A 19,697-nucleotide genomic window follows, 5' to 3' on the forward strand; every position below is an offset into this window, starting at 1 on the left:
TTATTCACAATTAACAAGTCTCCGAGGAGATACAGACAAATATATATATTTACAACAGGTGAAATAATAATAAATCTGAACGCCACCAGTAATATGGCTCTAGTAACACTTTGGTGCGGAGTACGCACTACTCTTAATGAATAAGTATTGGTACAACACAATATATATCAGGGGAGACGTGATCGTAATAATTATTGCAATATACAACGGGGAAGTTAATAAGACTAATTAATTGTACACGACAATATATCAGGGAAGGCTTAATCGTAGTAATTACTGTGCAGGGCACAAGATAACAGGGAGGACTTAATTGCAATAATTAATGTACAGGGCACAATATAACAGGGAAGACTTAATTGCAATAATTGTTGTACAGGGCACAATATAACAGGGAAGACTTAATTGCAATAATTAATGTACAGGGCACAATATAACAGGGAATTACTTAGACTAATTGTTTGTACAAAGCACAATATAACGGGGGAATTAATTAGAATAGTTATTTGTCCAAGACAATATACGTATATCAGTGGGGAAATTAATGTAATGATTATTGTACTTATGTGAGTTTCTATCCTTAAGGTCCAAAAGTTTGAGCTCATTAAATCATAAACTAAGACACAGTTTTTATTATAACCTGGTAAACACAAACCAAAGTTTTTAGTTAATAATCACAACATGAAAAAGCTGAAGCTAACATGGCCGACATTACTCCTCACAGTGACGCTTGACTTGACATCCTACCAGCGCCTCCCCTCTCTCCTTGTGCTCACCCAATTCCGCCAACTGACTCAGGGAAAAAACAAGTCTGGGGGGCCGCCACTCTTGGGGAACCAAACATCCTCCCCCGCAGTGTACTCGCAGAGATCCACTTACTGAGTTGGCAGGGGGCAAAGCTTCCGGACAGGCCGGCTGATCAGTCCTGAAGTTGTCTTGACCTCGGCCACCCTGGCCACATTGTCCCGGCCATGATGAAGCTTGACTATTCGGCCCATGGACCACTGCAGTGGAGGAAGGTTGTCGTCCATGATCATGACTATTTGTCCCACTGCCGCGGGGAAGGAAGGCGAATGCCATTTTAGCATGGCTTGCTGCTCGAGGAGGTACTCCTTGTGCCATCTTTTCCAAAACTGTCCAACAGTGAGCTGTGCCATTGCCCATTTCGATTTGAGTGCAGTGCGAGGAGTTAAGGAGCCATCGGGAGGTAGTGCAGTCATAGGCCGCATAATCAGAAAGTGACCTGGCGTCAGGACTTGCAGGTCATCTGGCGAGGACGAGACAGCGGTAAGAGGTCTGGAATTTAATATGGCTTCAATTTGACAAATGATTGTGAGGAAACACTCCATGGTGGGCTCTTGAGTGCCTAACGTGACCTTCAGTAATCTTTTAGTAGATTTAACGGCAGCTTCCCAGAGACCTCCAAAATGTGGTGCTCGAGGGGGGATGAAATGCCACTCGATGCTTCTTTTATTGGATTCTCTCAGAATGGCCTCCTGAGACTTGGCGTCATTTAGTAGTGCAGATACCTCCTTGAGTCTTCTTTTGGCTCCGACGAAGTTAGTGCCGTTATCCGACCAAATGTGACTCGGCACACCCCTCCTGGCAACGAAACGGTTTAGGGCAGCTAAGAATGCTTGTGTTGTGAGGTCCGTGACTAGTTCCAGGTGTATGGCCTTGGTGGAAAAACAGACGAAAATGGCGAGATAAGACTGGAGGACCTTGGCTGAACGCAATGAAGCAATTTTCACGTTGAAGGGGCCTGCGTAGTCTATGCCAGTGGTGGTGAAGGGTGATGAAGCGCTGGCTCTTCCTTCTGGCAGTTGACCCATGAGGGGGTTAAAGGGTGTTGGCTTGACACTGAAACACTTGTTACAGGTACCCAATTGTCGGCGGACAACATTCTTACCATTAACAATCCAATATCGACTTCTCAAAAACGCATGAGTGGCAGTGGGGCCTACGTGGAGGTTGGATATGTGGGCATCTTGTATGACCAAGGCGGTGAAGGGGTGTTGCGAAGGCAACAAGGCAGGGTGCTTTTGAGATTCGGGGACGTCGGCCAGTCTGAGTCTCCCTCCAACTCGCAGCACTCCATCAGTGTGCAGAAATAGGCCTAAGGTTTTGACGAGGCGTAATCTAGGTCTGGGGGACTGAGCATCCTCAATTTCCTCGGAAAGCGAGTGCTGTTGGGCTCGGACTATTAGGACTCGCAGGGCTTCGATACGTTCCTTTACATTCAATGGACCTGACATACGACGTACTGGATTTCTAGTATTGTGGGCGAATCGCAGGCACCAGGCCACTACGTTCTGCAGAGTATACAGACTGGAAAATTTAGTCTCTAATTCCTCAGGGCAGGACATTGCATTTGACACATTAAAGGCCTGGGAGCGAATTTCTGCTCCCACGACAGGGTCAGACAAATCGGCACCAACTTGCCCAAGGGGCCATGACTCGTGGTTTGACTTCAGCCAAGAGGGACCTTCCCACCATAGCTGATGACTCACTAATTCTTGAGGTCGTAATCCACGTGAGGCACAGTCAGCGGGGTTTTGTGAGGAGGAGATGTGGAACCATTGCGAGGCGGGTACCTTTTCTAAGATGGCTGCTACTCTATTGCCCACGAACACCTTCCAATGCGGAGGTGGTGTTGCTGTGATCCAAGCCAGGGCAATGGTAGAATCAGAAAAGGCTAGGACGTTTTGAGTGGTTATCTGAGGGAAGAGTGATCTGACCTTATCAATAGTAAGAGCAAGTAGGTGGGCAGCACAAAGCTCCAGACGGGGAAGCGTAACCGGTTTCATTGGGGCCATTCTGGCCTTGGACATGACCAGGTTAATAACCGTGTCCTCAGACTGAGACACGAGATATACCACCGCCGCATAGGCTCGCTCGGACGCGTCAGCGAATCCCACCAAATACATTTTAGAAGTGGGTAGAGACAAAAATCTGGGTATGTGAATTTTGGACAGGTCAGGCAAGGAAACAGCGAACTGAGCCCATTCCTGGACAATTGATGAGGGCAGGGGATCGTCCCAATCAAAGGAGGCTTGACAGACTATTCTAAATATTGCACGAGCAAAAATGGTTATAGGGATCAGCCATCCCAATGGGTCAAAAACTTTTGCGATCTGACTGGCTAATTGTCTTTTGGTTTGAACACTAGGAACAGAACGAATCAGAAAATGAAAGTAATCTTGAGAAGGGTTCCAACAAAGTCCCAGAATTTTTAGTTGAGACTCTTCGTCATTTTCTAGGCAGACCGAAGACATGGCTGGGAGTAGGTGTTCAGGGGGTATCTGATCCAGTAACTGTGGATGATTTGATGCCCATTTTCGAAGTTCAATTTGAGCTTGACCCAATAGTTTAATTAATTGATCTCGAGATTGGAGTGCCTCAGTGGGAGTGCAACCTCCCCCAGAAACGTCATCAACATAGGTGCGTTCACGTAGTATCTCAGAAGCTAGAGGAAACGACTTTTGGGAAGTAATAGCTAATTCTTGGAGTACGCGACATGCTAAGTAAGGAGCTGACGTGGTTGGCTCGTATCAAATCGCCACAGTATGCGTAATAAATCCCTATCTTCCGGGGGGTGTTGTATCTGTCTAAACATTTGGCGAATGTCGGCCGTAAAGACCCATTTGTCCACTCTAAATCTGGTAACGACCTTCCAGATATCGAGCTGTAAACGGGGTCCGGGAAGCAAGAGCTCATTGAGGGAGATGCCTGAAGAGGACTTCTGGGAAGCGTTAAATACTACACGAATCTTTTCCGGGGGATCGTCTGGACGGTGTACCGCATGATGAGGAATATAATAGGCAATTTGACCTGACTTGAGAGGAGGGGCCAGTTCCATATGATTCGAATCTAAGTAGTCCTTCATAAACTCCACATAGGGAGCACGGAGATGTGGGGACTTGGCATGACGGGATTCAGTTTGTACGAGACGCTTTAAAGCAATCTTTCTAGATTCACCGAGGCAACACGGACTGGTTTTTAATGGCAGTGCTACTGAAAACCGACCATCAGGGAGTCGAGAGTGAGACTTAGAGAAGCACTCTTCGGCCTTCAACTCCTCTGGCGTAAGGGGAGAGACTTCAGATACTTCCTCCAGGGCGAACATTTTTTCCATAAGACGGGACAAGACTAAGTCAGGGGGGTGCGGAATAGGTGGTGAAGCCTTTCCAGAGCTGAGGCGAAGTACTGTTGGTTTAAACGAAGTTGCCAACACAGGATTGACTAGAGAGAGATTGACAGGTAGAGCTGAACCTTCAGAGGGAATGTCTTCCGCAGTAGGTATGGTAGTAGGAGGAGTTGCAGGGTCAGGGGTAGTTATTATAATTTGCAGTGGACGCCGCGTTCTAATTAAACGTTGTGGTTTCGGTGAGGGGAATTGACTAGCTACAATCGGACGAGGAGGCTCTTGAAGATTTGCTTCCTGTGAGGAAGAGGATAGGATTTGCGGGGAGGATGCTGACAAACTGGGTAAGCTGGGCTGGTCTGACTCTTCAGAGTTGTCACGAGGGACAATTGGCTCAGACTCAGAGTTACTAGGAGGGTTACCAATCGAAGGCTCATCTTCTGGGATAGACTGGTTAGAGGATACCTTAGGGGGCGCCAATTGGCCATACTTATGCTTGAATAGAATTTTATAATAGGTCCGATATAATTTAGAATTGGACCTGCTGTCCTTGACGAAGGAGTCAAACCGAACCCTTCTCGTGGGGAAGCTTCTCAAGGGACCAGACATGATCCAACCAAGAGTGGTCAATCTTGCGTTAGGGGAACCATTTTGGGAACGAATAATCTTACTGAGATCGATGGCATCAAAGACTGAGGCGGAGAAGACCACATCTACTGGCCTGGGTTCATTAAAGGTTGGGTCGGCTAAAGGTTTGTCTATTAGATGCGGCCAATCCTTGACAGGAAAATAGGAGGATGGTGCATCTGGGACAGTCTTGGTAACTACGCGGAAAGGGATTTTGAGTTGGGCAAAAGGGGGGGCTTGTCTTAAGTTGGTCGATACCTGACCCACGACTTGGGTGGCAATATTGCCCCCTATGCCACGAACACCGCCTGACATGGGTTTATAGGTCAATTTGCTTTCCTTGGCAAAAGCTTTAGTCATTAAGTTGATCTCACTGCCTGAATCCAACAGGGCACGTGCGCGATACCACTGGCCATCTCCTCCAAGGAGGTAAACCAGGGCAGTAGGGGATACCGACAAATCGGAGGGGAAAGACTTCAAAATAGAATTGCTTTGTGGATTAGGTCTGTGACACAAGTGACAGTTTCGGCGAAAACTCGACAAAACATGGCAGGACTGGGGAAAGGTATCGCGCGGGCCGAATCCCTAAAAAGTAGCTTTTGGTGGATCACTACCAAAGTAGATAATTGGGAGTGAAGAAAGGGTGCTGCTACCAGACGAAGTCGAAGGAGAAGAAACGTCATCTCGAAGGTGGGGAACTGCCCTTCTGGGAGAAGGGTCAGGAAGTTTCTTAGTCAGCTTAGGGCTTAAAGACATTAACGGGGGAATGACAACATCGGGTAAAGTCCTTTGACTTAGACTGGAAGAGGGGGGAGGAGGATGAAGGGTGGTGTGATGAGCACCAGCGCACTCCAAACACCCAGCACTTCGAGGGCATTGAGCCACTGAGTGAGATTTGGAGAAACAGTTAACACATAAGTGGTTCTCAGTGATGAAACTCCATCTATTGCTCACTGGCAGTCGCAGGTATTCGTTACAATTAGATATCAGATGCCACTCGTCACAAAAGTAACAGCGTAAGGAGTGGACTGGAGGGGAAGGAGCTCTCGATGTGGAGGGGGTGTCCGTCGGGCAGGAATAGGAGAAGAGGATTTCTTGGGTGAAGGGGGCAGAGACTTAGCTGATTTGGGTGTGTGGGTCTTGGAGGGCTTCAAGGTGGAGACAGCCCTAGGCTTAAAGAATGTTCTAGGAAGGGAAGGGGTTTCAGATTGTTGGGAGGAGGGGCCTTCAGGGAGACGACTAGAGGGAACTGTCACGTCTTGGGGCGGAGAGGTGGATTTCCTTAATGTTATTTTAGGGGCGAACTTGTCTTCTTGATTTTTCAAGAATTCCAGCACTTGTGCACTTTGGGGCAGTTCATCAAAGGATCTTAAATACTTCTTCCTAAACTCCTCTTGGAGGTTAGCAGACAAGGCCGACAGAATTACATGACACAAAAGGAAGTCCAACGGCTGGGGAATATCGTGTTGATCTAGTAGCATTTGCCTCCTTGAAATCCAAGCGATACATTCATCAATGGTGGGGTTCCCTTCCGGGACCTGAAGGAAGGTTTCGAACAACGCACTGGCGGTACGCAACTTGCCTTCATAGCGAGCATCCAAGGTCTCCCAGGCAGAGCTGTAACCTTCCTCTGTAGGCGTGGAATTCTGAATAATAGACAGAGGGGGGCCTTTCAGGCAGGAATTAAGAGCTTGGAGACGCCTATGAGGAGGCAGGGACAATTTATTGATCTCAAACTGGAAGGTGCGCTTGAACTCCTGATAAGCGAGAACATCCCCTTCGAATGGGGTGATCTTTGGAATCACCAATTCCTGTAATTGTCTCCTCGCGAGTTCGACCACCGACTCGTCCGAGACCAAGACTTGAGAAACTGGGCCAGGAGGGGCAGACGCGCAAAACGAGATAGACGAATCTAGAATAGGTGCAATCCTTGACAAATGGACTAGCTCAGCTTGGGCAAAGCTTTTTGTCAAGGCTCTGGCAAGCGGACCTCGTTCCTCCGGAACCAGTGCTCGGAGCCATTCCCACACTTCCCCGTCCACAGTCTGGGACAACGTCAAAAACCCGGAGGAAAGCCGCTGGCACGTAGTTACAATTTCGGGAACATCTGTGTCCAAGGTTTTTGCATTCTGTGTCCATCGATCAAGCCTGTCAATGAGGTATCGGCACTTGATGGCTTTAAGATCCGCATCACCCCCTGACAGCATGGACATTGAGGGAGTATCCTCCGTTGACGGAGTGGTTGGGCTTGCAGGGGAGGGGGGAGGAGTGTCGTTGCCGGAAGTAAATGAATTACCCATAATTAACCACGGCTGGAGGGACTTACAATACGAAAATTATACACAAGTTACAATACAATAGACAAGAATAATAACAGTACAAAAAATAGACAAAATAACTAACATAGACTAAGTAACTTGGTAGCTAATAAGCAACGTGTGCTAGCTTAACTACGTTTACTAATAATACAATAAAGCAGCAAACAATGTTATATAGACTAAACACAACTGAACATAACAAAAAAAGGAAAAACCCGACAGTTGTCAAATCAAAACTGTCAATATTCAAACTGAAATAAAACTAAGGTATAAACCATTATTTTAAGAAAAGACGAGATTACTTACAAGGTAAAAAGAAAAAAGAAAAAACAGTTGAATAGTGTTTTGAAGACTGTTTCCCGGGTTTCGGCACCATGAAAGATTTTGTGGAGAAGGGGAGGGGGAATTAGAGAAACAAAAGGACAAGTTGGGAGAGCAGATTGGAAAAGGAGAATTATGATAAACTAAGATTAAAGGTTGGGAAGGGTGGGGGACGCCACCAACACTCAGAATACTAACAGAGATTGGTTAGAAAATGATCATATATTTTTAAATAGTTCAGTTTTACAAAAGCACACATAATTTGATTCAGACCACACAAAATATATATTATAAACACTTACAATTTGGTACCTTACGAGACATACAATTACAATTAGCACGTGCTTAGCTTCTTATTACAATTTATGTTCCTTCGCTATTACAACATTAATTCACTTCTTGACCCAATAGTCATAGACTTCGCGACGTTAATGGCCATTAAATATTTATAATAAAGTCTTTAAGGAGACACATGACAGGGGGCCTACACCGGTGTAGCAGGACATCTTTTTCATGGCTGGACTTGGCGGCAAAGTCAACTTCCTTTGAGAAGCCCCAAGGGCGACTGGCTCGAGCTCCCAGGCACACGCTACAGCCCCCTCTCTTCTCCAGTGCTGCCAATCGGACAATGCTGTGCCGAAAGATAAATTCTAGGCCGGGGGGCCGCACATCCCTTCGAGGATCGAACATCCTTTGTTGACCTAAATGTACTCCCGACTATATAGTCAGACTAGAAACTGGAAGGGTGCGCTTAAGCTAACTATCTTTAAGAAAATGTTGTCTTTTTGGATTAGAGTTCTGGCAATGGAGGAAAACCGATTACCAAAACTATGTTTTGACAGACTAAAAGAATTAGATAGAGTAAGTGATAAAGGAGCAGAGAGAAATTGGTTCGGTCAGTTGCGGAAGTGGCTAACAATTATCGGGGAAGAAGATATTATTTATAAAACGGAAGTAGATTCAGTTAAAAAGATGCTACCTGATCTTATAGAGAAGTGGAAAAACCACGAAATTTCAGTAGATGTTCAGAGGGCTATTAATTCACGTTACAGCACTGTTTATAGACATATAAGTGGGTTAGGTGCGATAGAACAATATGTAACTTACAATAGTGCGATAGATAAAATTAGAGTGGTGAGCCAGCTAAGGGTGTCTAGCGACAAAGTAATAAGAATATGGTATAGAGCTGGGGGCTATCACTCTATTGACACTCAATCTGTTTGCAATGTCTGCAATTTAAATAAGTTTGTTTACATTTTTATTTTTAAGTTTAAGTATTGAGCAAAATTTAAGTAAAATTAATATATTGAGAATATTTTTATTTGCAATGTTTGTTTTCAATTTGTTTTATTTTATTTTTTATCTGTTCTTGTGGAAAAACTATTATTTTTCTTTTATTTTTATTAATATTCATTTTTATTTTTAAGTTGCCACCACAGCTATTATTATGTTTACTATTCCAATTTATATTATTATTTTATCAGTTAAACTTTTGTAAAATATTCCATGTAACACAGAACCCCTGTAATGTGTATATATACACTAAATACAGAATATTATCTATCTATCTATCTATATGATTTTGTATGCAGACGCTATGGTCCTTCTTGCCCCCACTTGGATGAGTTCCCAAAAGCAATTAATTGCTCTAAAGGAGTACTGTGAGGAGAATTTATTGAATGTCAATATCAACAAGACTTTTGCAATGGTCTTTTCGAAGGGTGGAAATTTATCAAATGTAAAGCAATTGAGTTTTGGAGAGAATAATTTAAATTTTTCTAATAACTTCACTTATTTGGGGGTCCCTTTTTCTCCATCCGCAAAGTTTACCAAGGCAGGCAAATTTTTTCTTTCAAAGAATGTAGCTGCTACGGCTTCGGTTATGTCCGTATTAAAGTCTTGTAAGAGTGACAGTTGGGAAACGAAGCTTGCTTTGTATGATTCCATCTCTGAGAGTGTGCTTTTGTACTTGGTGGAAATCTGGGGTTGTGACTTCAGTAATGTAATAGAAAGAGGGCAACTGAGATTTTTAAAATTACTGCTGCATCTACCAAGGAATACACCTGATTGTTTTGTACGGATTGAAACGGGAAGGATACATACTGGTTTTAAGATCTTTAAAAGAGTTTTAGGCTGGTGGTTAAGGCTGCTAGAAATGCCAGATTGTCGCCTTCCCAAACTGTGCTATTTAAGGTTGAAGGAATTGGATGGTAGTTGTAATATACCATATAATTGGGTGAGTTCACTGAGACATTGCTTCTCTTCTAACGGTGCTGAAGACCTGTGGGCTGGTCAGAGCGTAGCTGCGACTCGTGAGGAATTCCTTAGATTATTAGACTCGTTCAAGTACAATTTGCTGTCTAAAGATATCGAGTCAGTCCTGAATAGTCGCTATAATCCGCTTTACAGACATTTAAGTAATTTAAATTTTGCAGAAGTTTACTTAACTTACAATATTCATATTGAAAAGTTGAGATTAATGGCTCAGCTTCGTTTAAGTTATAAAAAAATCTGTAAAATACACTTCAGTCGGAAAAAATTTGAATTTAATAGTAACAAATTATGTCAATTGTGTTCATTAAATGTACCTGATGACATTGCTCATGCCATCGCAAGGTGCCCTACCCTTTCATCTTTTAGAGATCTACTTGTTCAGAAATATTGTGGTGCTATGGACAATTGTGATGACATCTTTGTAAATTTTCTTTCTTTTACGGAGCCAGGTCATCTCAGTAAGTTGAATGATGTTTTTGTTTTCTGTCAAAATATTTTTAAACTAAGAAGTATTTTTTGTTAGTTTTCAAAGTTATTCTATTATTTTATTTATTTTTTTACTATTCTTGCCTTTTATATTTATATTTTGGTTATTATTATTATTTTGTTTTTTACTAAGTTATCTTGAGTTTGTTTATTCTTTAAATAGGTAGATCCGATTTTTTTTTTTTTGTTATTTATTAAGGGCAATGAATTTTAATTTTTTATTTGTTTTGTTGGAACCATTGAGTATTTCTGTTTACCTTTTGCCTTATGAGACTACTTGTTTATGGTAGAATTTAAATTTTATTATTTTTTCTTATTTTTATTAATTATGTATAACTTTTACTTATTTATTTTTTGTATTTGTTGAGGTCTATCTCCAACTGTATACCCTATATGGGTTAAGCCAGTTGTAAATTTAAATAAAAAAAATAATAAAAAAATATATTGTAATTATTAATAGACATTTCCCTGTATTATCTCCTTATCAAAAACTTACAGTTTAAAATGTTAATTATAAGGGTTGATTAAACGCCAAAAGGTACACAAATCAGCAAGTAACATGTCGTTAATACTTCATTCATATTATTTAAGTACTTTTACTGCATTAAATTTCATTAATATTTTTTTGAATTTATTAGAGGTCACAGACCCTTATGCTGGCCATTTTAATCTACAAAATATTTGTTCAAATAGAACACCATTTCTTAGATTGACTGTAATATCTAATCAACAAACTAATAATCACAGGTTAAAAAAAAAAACTTTATAAAAAAAAATGTGAGGCTAAAAAATACAAAAACTTTTTTTAAAAATGATTGCACCAACATTCATTAATGATTTTGTTTATTTCATTTATTTATTTTTATTTTTAAATAAAACTCTTCGGTTTAAGTTCTTAATTCGATTAAAGCAATTGTTACTTTATTTAGAAGTCAAGCGTTTTTAATAATAGGTAACACTTTATTTAGTAGTCAAGCGTTTTTAATAATAGGTAATAATTAATCTGGCTTTATAGTAAATAATAGTTTTCTTCAATTCTAAATCTAGGTATTCTTACCACAGTGTTATATATTTGGAATATAAGATATGCATATTTTTTATGACAGCTAATTATTCCAGTATTTTACCTACTATAAGTAAAATTAGAGGGACTACATTAAATTAAAATTGAGAAATGAATAATTATTGTTGAATAATTTACTGGATATTACTTATGCGTTATTTGTACTCACAAATACTTCGGTAAGAAGAATTCTAAACTGAAATATTGTTTTAAATCCGTGATTCAAATTTAAACAGTAGCCGACTCTAACTTTGTCTTTTTCTATTTTAACATGCATGTGACTATTCAGAATAAAGGGCCTAATAAAGACAAATCAGAAGAATAATTTGGAATAAAGCTATAATAAAGTACCTATTTAATTACGAAGATATAATATACATTTTATCATAATTATAACAAAAAATAAAATATTATGAATGAACAAAGGAAAGGGATTAGCTATGCGGTTAGCGTATTGGATTCCCACGTGGAGGTTCCGGGTTCGAATCCAGCTGCTGACTCTTAGATTTTCTCTTCCTAAGAGCTTCTTACAGCTCACTGGCCGGTGATGGACAGTGTTGTCTGTAACGAGAGAACACTGTCCGGAGGCCGGCAGAGCACTGAAAAAAGCTCAAGGCGCCAATAACCTCAGATGTTGACGCGATTTAAATCAATAAAAAAAAAATTATGAATGAAATGACCAGCATAGGGTCTGTGACCTCTAATAAATTCAAAAAAATATTAATGAAATTTAATGCAGTAAAATCACTTAAATAATATGAATGAAGTATTAACGACATGTTTCTTGCTGATTTGTGTACCTTTTAGCGTTTAATCAACCCTTATACTTAACATTTTAAACTGTAAGTTTTTGTTAAGGAGATTTTTGTACCTTTTGGATAGATTTTCCTTTTTGTCTGTTTTGCAAAGTTACATATCTGCTTTACAGATTTTATTAAAATTTGGAAAAATAAATTCTATCATTATAAACTAAAAAGGTGTTAAGTCGGAACCGTAACTACCACTGGAGAGATCTTTTTAAAGAATGATTATATTTGCGGTCCCCAAACCATCCTCAATAACAATTTTTTAGAAAAAGCGTTTTGAATAAAATAGGAAGGTATTTGTACGTAAATAGCAAAATTAAAAAGCGATTTCAGTACTTCCTTTTAAGAGGAGTAAGAAAAATAAACTGCGAATACATTACTTCTCCCTAAAAGGCAAAGAGATGAAGATTTTGAATCGAACATCAATTCATTGATGTAAATCGGTTCACTCATTGATAATTTTAACGATTGCAGTACTTCCTCTTAGTAGGAGTAAGAGAATGATGGCACTTCACAGCCACGTAGAGAAGCTTTAATCACTTCTTCTTGCTAAATTTTATCAAAATCGGACCAAGCGTTATAGAAATGTTGGTAATAATAGTTTTAGAAAGGGCCTTATTTGGGTGGGGCAAACTCCCCTCCTTATTAGGCACAGCGTCAGACTTTCAAAGGACAAATCTGTAAAAATTTTGATTCGAATGACACTTCATTCATGAAAATCGGAAGTGGTTAAAGCTCCTCTACGTGGCTGTGTAGTGCCATCATGCTCTTACTCCTACTAAGAGGAAGTACTGCAATCGTTAAAATTATCAATGATTGAACCGATTTACATCAATGAATTGATGTTCGATTCAAAATCTTCATCTCTTTGCCTTTTTGGGAGAAGTAATGTATTCGCAGTTTATTTTTCTTACTCCTCTTAAAAGGAGGTACTGAAATCGCAATTTAATTTTTCTATTTACGTACAAATACCTTCCTTTTTTATTCAAAACGCTTTTTCAAAAAAATTGTTATTGAGAATGGTTTGGGAACCGCAACTATAATCTTTCTTTAAAAAGATCTCTCCAGTAGTGGTTACGGTTCCGATTTAACACCTTATCAGGTTATAATGATAGTATTGCTAATTTCAAATTTTAAAAAAATCTGTAAAGCAGATACGTAACTTTGCAAAATAGACCAAAAAGAAAATCTATCCAAAAAGTACTTTTTTTGGTCGTTGAATAAAAAGGAGGCTAAAATAATACAGGTTGAACAATTAAAAACCCAAAATTAAGTTTAAAATTAAAACAAACATTAATGGTTTTCTAAAAATCTTTTTAATTGTTCTAAACATTAATATTAAATGAACGTGTTTGAAAAGCACGTACATCCAACGTATTATAATATTTTTGCAACATAACCTTTTGTGTCTCTAAACGTTATTGAACCTCCAATTTAACAACCAGCGCACCCCACAGTAACGAACTTACTTCTACAATTTTTTTTAACAATATTTACAATTAATTCCTAACTAAGTTATTAAAAACATATTTTCTACGGCTTTAATTTTTTACCTGAATATGAAAACAATAAAAATGGTTTTTAATAAAAAGAAAAGTATTAGTAGTGTGATTTCCCGCTCTTTCATTGTGTGCACACACTGTATAACATTGGAGTAAAGATATAACCTAACCTAATACAAACGTCTTTTAACAATTGTTGAAATAAGTGCTAGCAATTTTTGCGATTTTATTACTTATTACAAAACTTTGTTGAAGATATAGTTAACACAGATATTCACACATCATTCCTAATTTTGTAAGTAAAAATTTTGAAATTATTTAGTTTAATATTAATAATTTTGAAATTAGCCGATTTAAGATTTTTTAGTAAGATTGATTATACCTTAATTGCTGATGCCTCGTCAAAAAGTGAGAATAGTTCTTGTAAGGGATCGAAGTTGAGTTATCAATGTTTTAGTTAGGGTAACATATGTTTTAATAGCAGATTGTATTATAATTATTGTTGATAGTAATTGCAATAAAAGTTGTTTCCTATAATAAGAAAGTATTCATTGACATGGCGCAGTCGGAAGATGGAACTATGTCTATTAGAATATAGAAACACACCAATTAGTGAGGAATTACCGTCACCGGCAGAGATACTATTTGGACGTAAAGTTAGGGGGCTTTTGCCCTACAATCCTATACATAGGAACTTTGAAGGAATCAGAGAAGCTCTTAAGAAGAGCCATGAGATGCAGAAGGTTTACTATAACAGAGGGAAGAAGGAGTTACCAATGTTACAGGAGGGTGAAGAGGTGATGGTACAGAGGGAAGGAAGATGGGAGCCAGGCAAAGGAAAAGGAAACCATGGTGATAGGAAGAAATCTTACGATGTAAAGATGAATAAGGGAGGAGAACTATGGCGGAATAGACGATTCATAAGAAAGGTTAAAAGGCCAGAAAAATATAAAGACTACGATTGTTCTTAACTTTAAAGTAGCGAATTAAAAGAGGGAGATGTAAGGGATCGAAGTTGAGTTATCAATGTTTTAGTTAGGGTAACATATGTTTTAATAGCAGATTGTATACTTCTTAGATTGCTTTCGTAGCTAGATCAAAAGAAAGTAATTATCTGCTTGTTGAAGATTTGTGATGCACTTGATCTACTTAATTTTTTATTTATTTATTTTTTTTTTTTACCAACTTGCAATATTATTTTTACCTGCTAGAGGTGAGGAAAGTTTTCCGATCGTTTTAAATTTTTGATACAAAATCATATTAATTGATAAATCAACTTCCAATGAAGGTTATTCATTGTATATCTCGAATTATTTTCTTATCCATTTATCTGCTCCAAAAGCACCAACAACTTAATTAAATATTTGTTCACTTTTAGACGCTTTCTAGAAATCGGCTATATCGATTTTCTTCGTGCCCTGTTACATACATTAAATATACAGCTTTTATTTGAAACAGTTTTCTAAAAAGAAATTGATTAAAAAATGAATATAGAGAGGGTGCTAGTTAGGCTTACCTCAATTTTACTTTTTTTAATTAACGAAAATCGCAAAAAGCAGGTACATTACATTTCTATTCGGTAACTCCAACTGTTGCTTAGCAAATAAAATCTCTCAAATGGAAGGTTCCTAGTACACTACTTAACTGAAAGGATTTCCCTCTTTTTCTGTTTTGTTTTCTTGCTTCTTTAGAAAAATTATGTACTCATGAAGATCAACAATGTTTATTTGAACGTTTCCAACACATACACAATATCAAGAAAGTTCTGACACGCGGCATACTTCAAAAGTATTATTTGGTTGCAGTGAACATACACAATGCTGAATAAAATCTTTTTTCCACAATTTCTAAACATGTACGTTAAGAAAAGAAGTCAGGGGTTCATATTGTATTTTTAAAACAGCTAACTTTCGTAACTTTTTAGTTAGCCTTTGAATAGTCTAATACACTTCGTTTATATCAATGTTGAGTTACATTCTGTGCAGAACTTATTTTGACAATATAATTTAAGACAAAATGTAAAAATAAAAGAAAAACAGAGGCTGCATGATTTTGCTCATAAAGATGATAAAAAAAAGATACAGAGAAAGTATAATTTAGCTCGTAAAGAGGAAATACAGAAGAAACAGAGTGAGTATAATTTAGCTCATAAAGAGGAAATTCAGAAAAAACAGAGTGAGTAAAACGTCACTCACAAAAAAGAAATAATGGAAAAACAGAGTGAGTATAACGTCATTCACAAAAAAGAAATTAAGAAAAAACAGAGTGAGTATAATTTACTTCATAAAGAGGAAATTCAGAAAAAACAGAGTGAGTATAACGTCACTCACAAAAAAGAAATAAAGGAAAAACAGAGTGAGTATAATTTAGCTTATAAAGAGGAAATAAAGAAAAAACAGGGTCAGTATAATTTTGCTCATAAAGAGGAAATTCAGAAAAAACAGAGTGAGTATAACGTCACTCACAAAAAAGATATAAAGAAAAAACAGAGTGAGTATAATTTAGCTCATAAAGAGGAAATACAGAAGAAACAGAGTGAGTATAATTTAGCTCTTAAAGAAGAAATAAAGAAAAAACAGAGTGAATATGATACAACTCATAGAGAACAAAAAAATAAACAACAACGAGTATATAATGTTGCCCACAAAGTTGGTATAGCCAGGAAACAAAAAATAAAAGACAGAACGAACAGCAACAAAAAAATTACAATTCAAAGAGAATACAATGAAATGAAAAGAAACAAAGTCAACAATAGACAAAAACGGTATGATAAAAAGAATCGGGCTGTTATTAATTTGAAAAAAAATATACGGTACTTTTTGACCCGTCAAAACGTAAATAAACCCTCAGCGTCATTTGCAACTTTATTAAAAAACGGATGCAGACTCGAAAGAAAATAAATACATTTCAAGCCGAATGCGCGCTAATAAACAAATTGTGTTCAACATTAAAACGGAATCGTAAGTTTAGTAATAATAATAATAATAATGTTTTATTTGTAATAAAAAGAAAGTAAATACAATTAAATAAATTAAAAAACATTCTGCGGCATGGAAGTTCCGTCTGCCGGAGGGTTAACGCAAAATTAATAAAGCAAAATAACCACTACATAACAGACAATACAAAAATTAAATTAGACAGAAAAATAAATAAATATAATAATAAAAATTAACAGCATAAAAAAGAAAAAAAAGATAAAAATATAATAATAAAAAATGAAGTTTAGTAAACACCGCTGTGTAAGAAATCAAACCAAACGCACACAGTTTTATTACCTGATAAAACATTGTAATCATTTAGTCGGAATCGCTCGCTCTTTCTTCAGGTATCTAAATAATAAATTAAAAGCCGTTGTTGGTGAGGCCGTTAATAAGTTCGAAATAAATAAAATTAAAACTCTAACCCCTAAAAATATTGTAAAAGTTTTCGGCGGTAAAGAAAAACTCACTATACATTCTGAACCGTATTTCTATGAAAATTCTTACAGCGTAATTCTTTCCGGACATTTATTACTCACTGATAATCAGCACGTTTTCGTGAACGGACACAGTTTTAAAAAGTACATTACTAAAGGTGATAATATTGTAGAATGGCCTTGCGGTATCACATATAAATTTTCAAAACAATGTATGAGCACTATTTTAAATAAATTAGTAGCATTTGTTAACAGCAATACGAATGCAATGTCAATGAGAAAGCTTGCGAACAGATGTAGGTACAGACATCACAATAAAAAAGGACACACCATACACTGCGCTTCACACAACAGCATTTTTAAATGCAGTACATTTGTCCAGCATCTATCGGAATTATCGGTCCATTACACCGCGTTTAGGAACATTAAAAGGCAGATTTACACTATGCGTAATCTATGTTTCAAAATTAATCGTGTAACTTCGTGTATAAATAAAGCAAATAATGTCGAATCTATTTTACGGTCGGTTAATGATTTAAAAAAGTTCCTCGGGAATCATAAAATCGACACCAACAAATTTAGAAAATATGTACCTTCCACTAGTTGCGACACCAACGAAATACCCATTTTGAATAAATGTAAGAAAAACATGTCTTCGTTAAAAAGTAAAGTAACTTCTTTTCCGGAAAAATTCTGCGCTTGTTGCGATATGTTAATTTACGATGAGGAGCTAAAAGATTTCATTAATTTTCAAAATAATAACAAATCATGGCGGGCTACAATTGATTGTGTTAATAAAAAGTATGATAATATTCACCGTGACGGTCTTAAAATTTGTACTTACTGTTCACGAAAATTGAATCAAATTTGTATTCCCGGACGCGCCGCTTATAACTGTTTAGAAGTAGATCCCGTGCCTGAAGAAGTTGGTAGGCTGAATATTTTCGAAACGATGCTGACCCAATTAGTTAAATCGTTTCAATATGTTATTCGTCTTCAGCCGAAAAAAGAGAAAATTGCGGTCAGTGAAAAACTTAAAGGGTTAAAGGGTCACGTCACTTATTTACCCCTCCCTTTGCAGAAAAACGTGGACCTACTTCCGAACGAACTTCCCCAAAATCATGAAGTGGTTGTACTGGTTAATGGCGTACCTACTCAAAACCGAGTCATATGGCAAGATTTAGTGAGCGCGAATAAAATTTACAAAGCGATTGCTGCTTTAAAAGAAATTAACCCGTTATACGCGAACGTAAATCTAAATGTAAAATTGTTACCGAGTATTAATGAAAATATAGGTAATAAATGTACTTTTAAGGATGTATCTGGGGCTTCCATAAAGAAAGTAGATAGTACAACCTTTTACAAAACCGGATTTTATACTTTTCACTCCCTTCATCCGATAAATATGAGTGCAATTGAATCTAGCGAAATCGAATCTTATCAAATGCAACAAATGAAGGGAGATTACGTGTCGGTTTTTGATAGTAATTTAGATTATTTGACCTTCCCGCATTTATTTCCTAAAGGCAGGTTCGGAAAATTTGACGTAAATAGAGAAATTCCTCTTTCGGACGCTGTATATCGTAAAACGCGAATATTGAATAAAGATGGGCGATCCTTGTTATTTATTTCACTTGTTAAACGATAGTGAATTTAAATACCTAGGCGAAGCCATTGCGCATTTGTTAAACGTTCGCGCGTATAAACCGTACACGGTCATTGATATTTTAACTAAAGTTACCGTAAACGATGAACAGTTGGAACAGCAATTAATTAATCTATTTAGTTCGTTGCGGGGTACTAAAGAGTATTGGCAACGTCGTCGCCAAGAACTCAATGCCATGCCACGCGATTTTGGGACGCCGACTTTTTTTGTAACTTTGTCATGTGCAGAATATGATCATTCCGAATTATTGCAATACATTGTCAAAATTAATAAAGATGTTCCTAACGTAGAGAAAATGTCCGCCGGGGAGTTATTTGCGTTAGTTCCGACTAGCGTATGTAGATATTATCACCGTCTCATCCGAAATATGTTCAAGTTCCTAATAAACGATCTTTAACAAAAACTTACAGTTTAAAATGTTAAGTATAAGGGTTGATTAAACGCCAAAAGGTACACAAATCAGCAAGTACCCAACATTTCATTAATACTTCATTATTATTTAAGTAATTCTACTGCATTAATTTTCATTAATATTTTTTTGAATTTATTAGATGTTTCACAGACCCTTATGCTGGCCATTTTAATCTACAAAATATTTGTTCAAGTAGAACACCATTTAACTTAGATTGACTGTAATATCTAATCAACAGACTATTAATCACAGGTTAAAAAGAAAAACTTTATTAAAAAAAATAAAAAAAAAATATGAGGCTAGAAAATTCAAAAACTTTTTTAAAAAAATGCTTACACCAACATTCATCAATGATTTCATTTATTTATTTTTATTTTTAAATAAAAATCGTTGGTTTAAGTTAATTCTTCGATTAAAGTAATTGTTATTCTATGTAGTAGTCAAACGTTTATAATAATAGGTAATAATTAATCTGGCTTTATAGAAAATAATATAGTTTTCTTCAATTACATTCTCAATCTAGGTCTTCCCACAGTATTATATATTTGGAATATAAGATAAATAAGATATGCATATTTTTATGACAGCTAACATAATTATTCCAGTATTTTACTATAAGTAAAATTAGAGGGACTACATTAAATTACAATTGAGAAATGAATAATT

The 19,697-nt window shown here is 37.3% G+C and overlaps 3 protein-coding genes across 3 annotated transcripts in view; 1 reads left to right on the forward strand and 2 right to left on the reverse strand.

Moving 5' to 3' along the window:
- The window catches only part of LOC141455265 (adenylate kinase 9-like), a 569,192-nt gene that overhangs the window by 56,604 nt on the left and 492,891 nt on the right, over window positions 1–19,697 (forward strand). The gene's annotated exons all lie outside the window — the stretch shown is intronic.
- Window positions 1–19,697, reverse strand: part of LOC141455271 (uncharacterized) — a 237,783-nt gene that overhangs the window by 17,153 nt on the left and 200,933 nt on the right. The window lies entirely within an intron of this gene.
- On the reverse strand, window positions 873–3,272 carry LOC141455256 (uncharacterized). The gene has a single exon (XM_074130166.1). The coding sequence runs from the start codon at window positions 3,270–3,272 to the stop codon at window positions 873–875; it is 2,400 nt and encodes a 799-aa protein (XP_073986267.1).

Source organism: Rhodnius prolixus, unplaced genomic scaffold, assembly GCF_049639745.1.
Source record: "Rhodnius prolixus isolate KJV_2025 unplaced genomic scaffold, Rpr scaffold_39, whole genome shotgun sequence".
Classification (NCBI taxonomy): domain Eukaryota; kingdom Metazoa; phylum Arthropoda; class Insecta; order Hemiptera; family Reduviidae; genus Rhodnius; species Rhodnius prolixus.

What these genes read in the sequence shown, in the direction of transcription:
- LOC141455256 (XM_074130166.1), bottom strand. Translation starts at nt 3,272, where the DNA reads ATGTCTTCGGTCTGCCTAGAAAATGACGAAGAGTCTCAACTAAAAATT.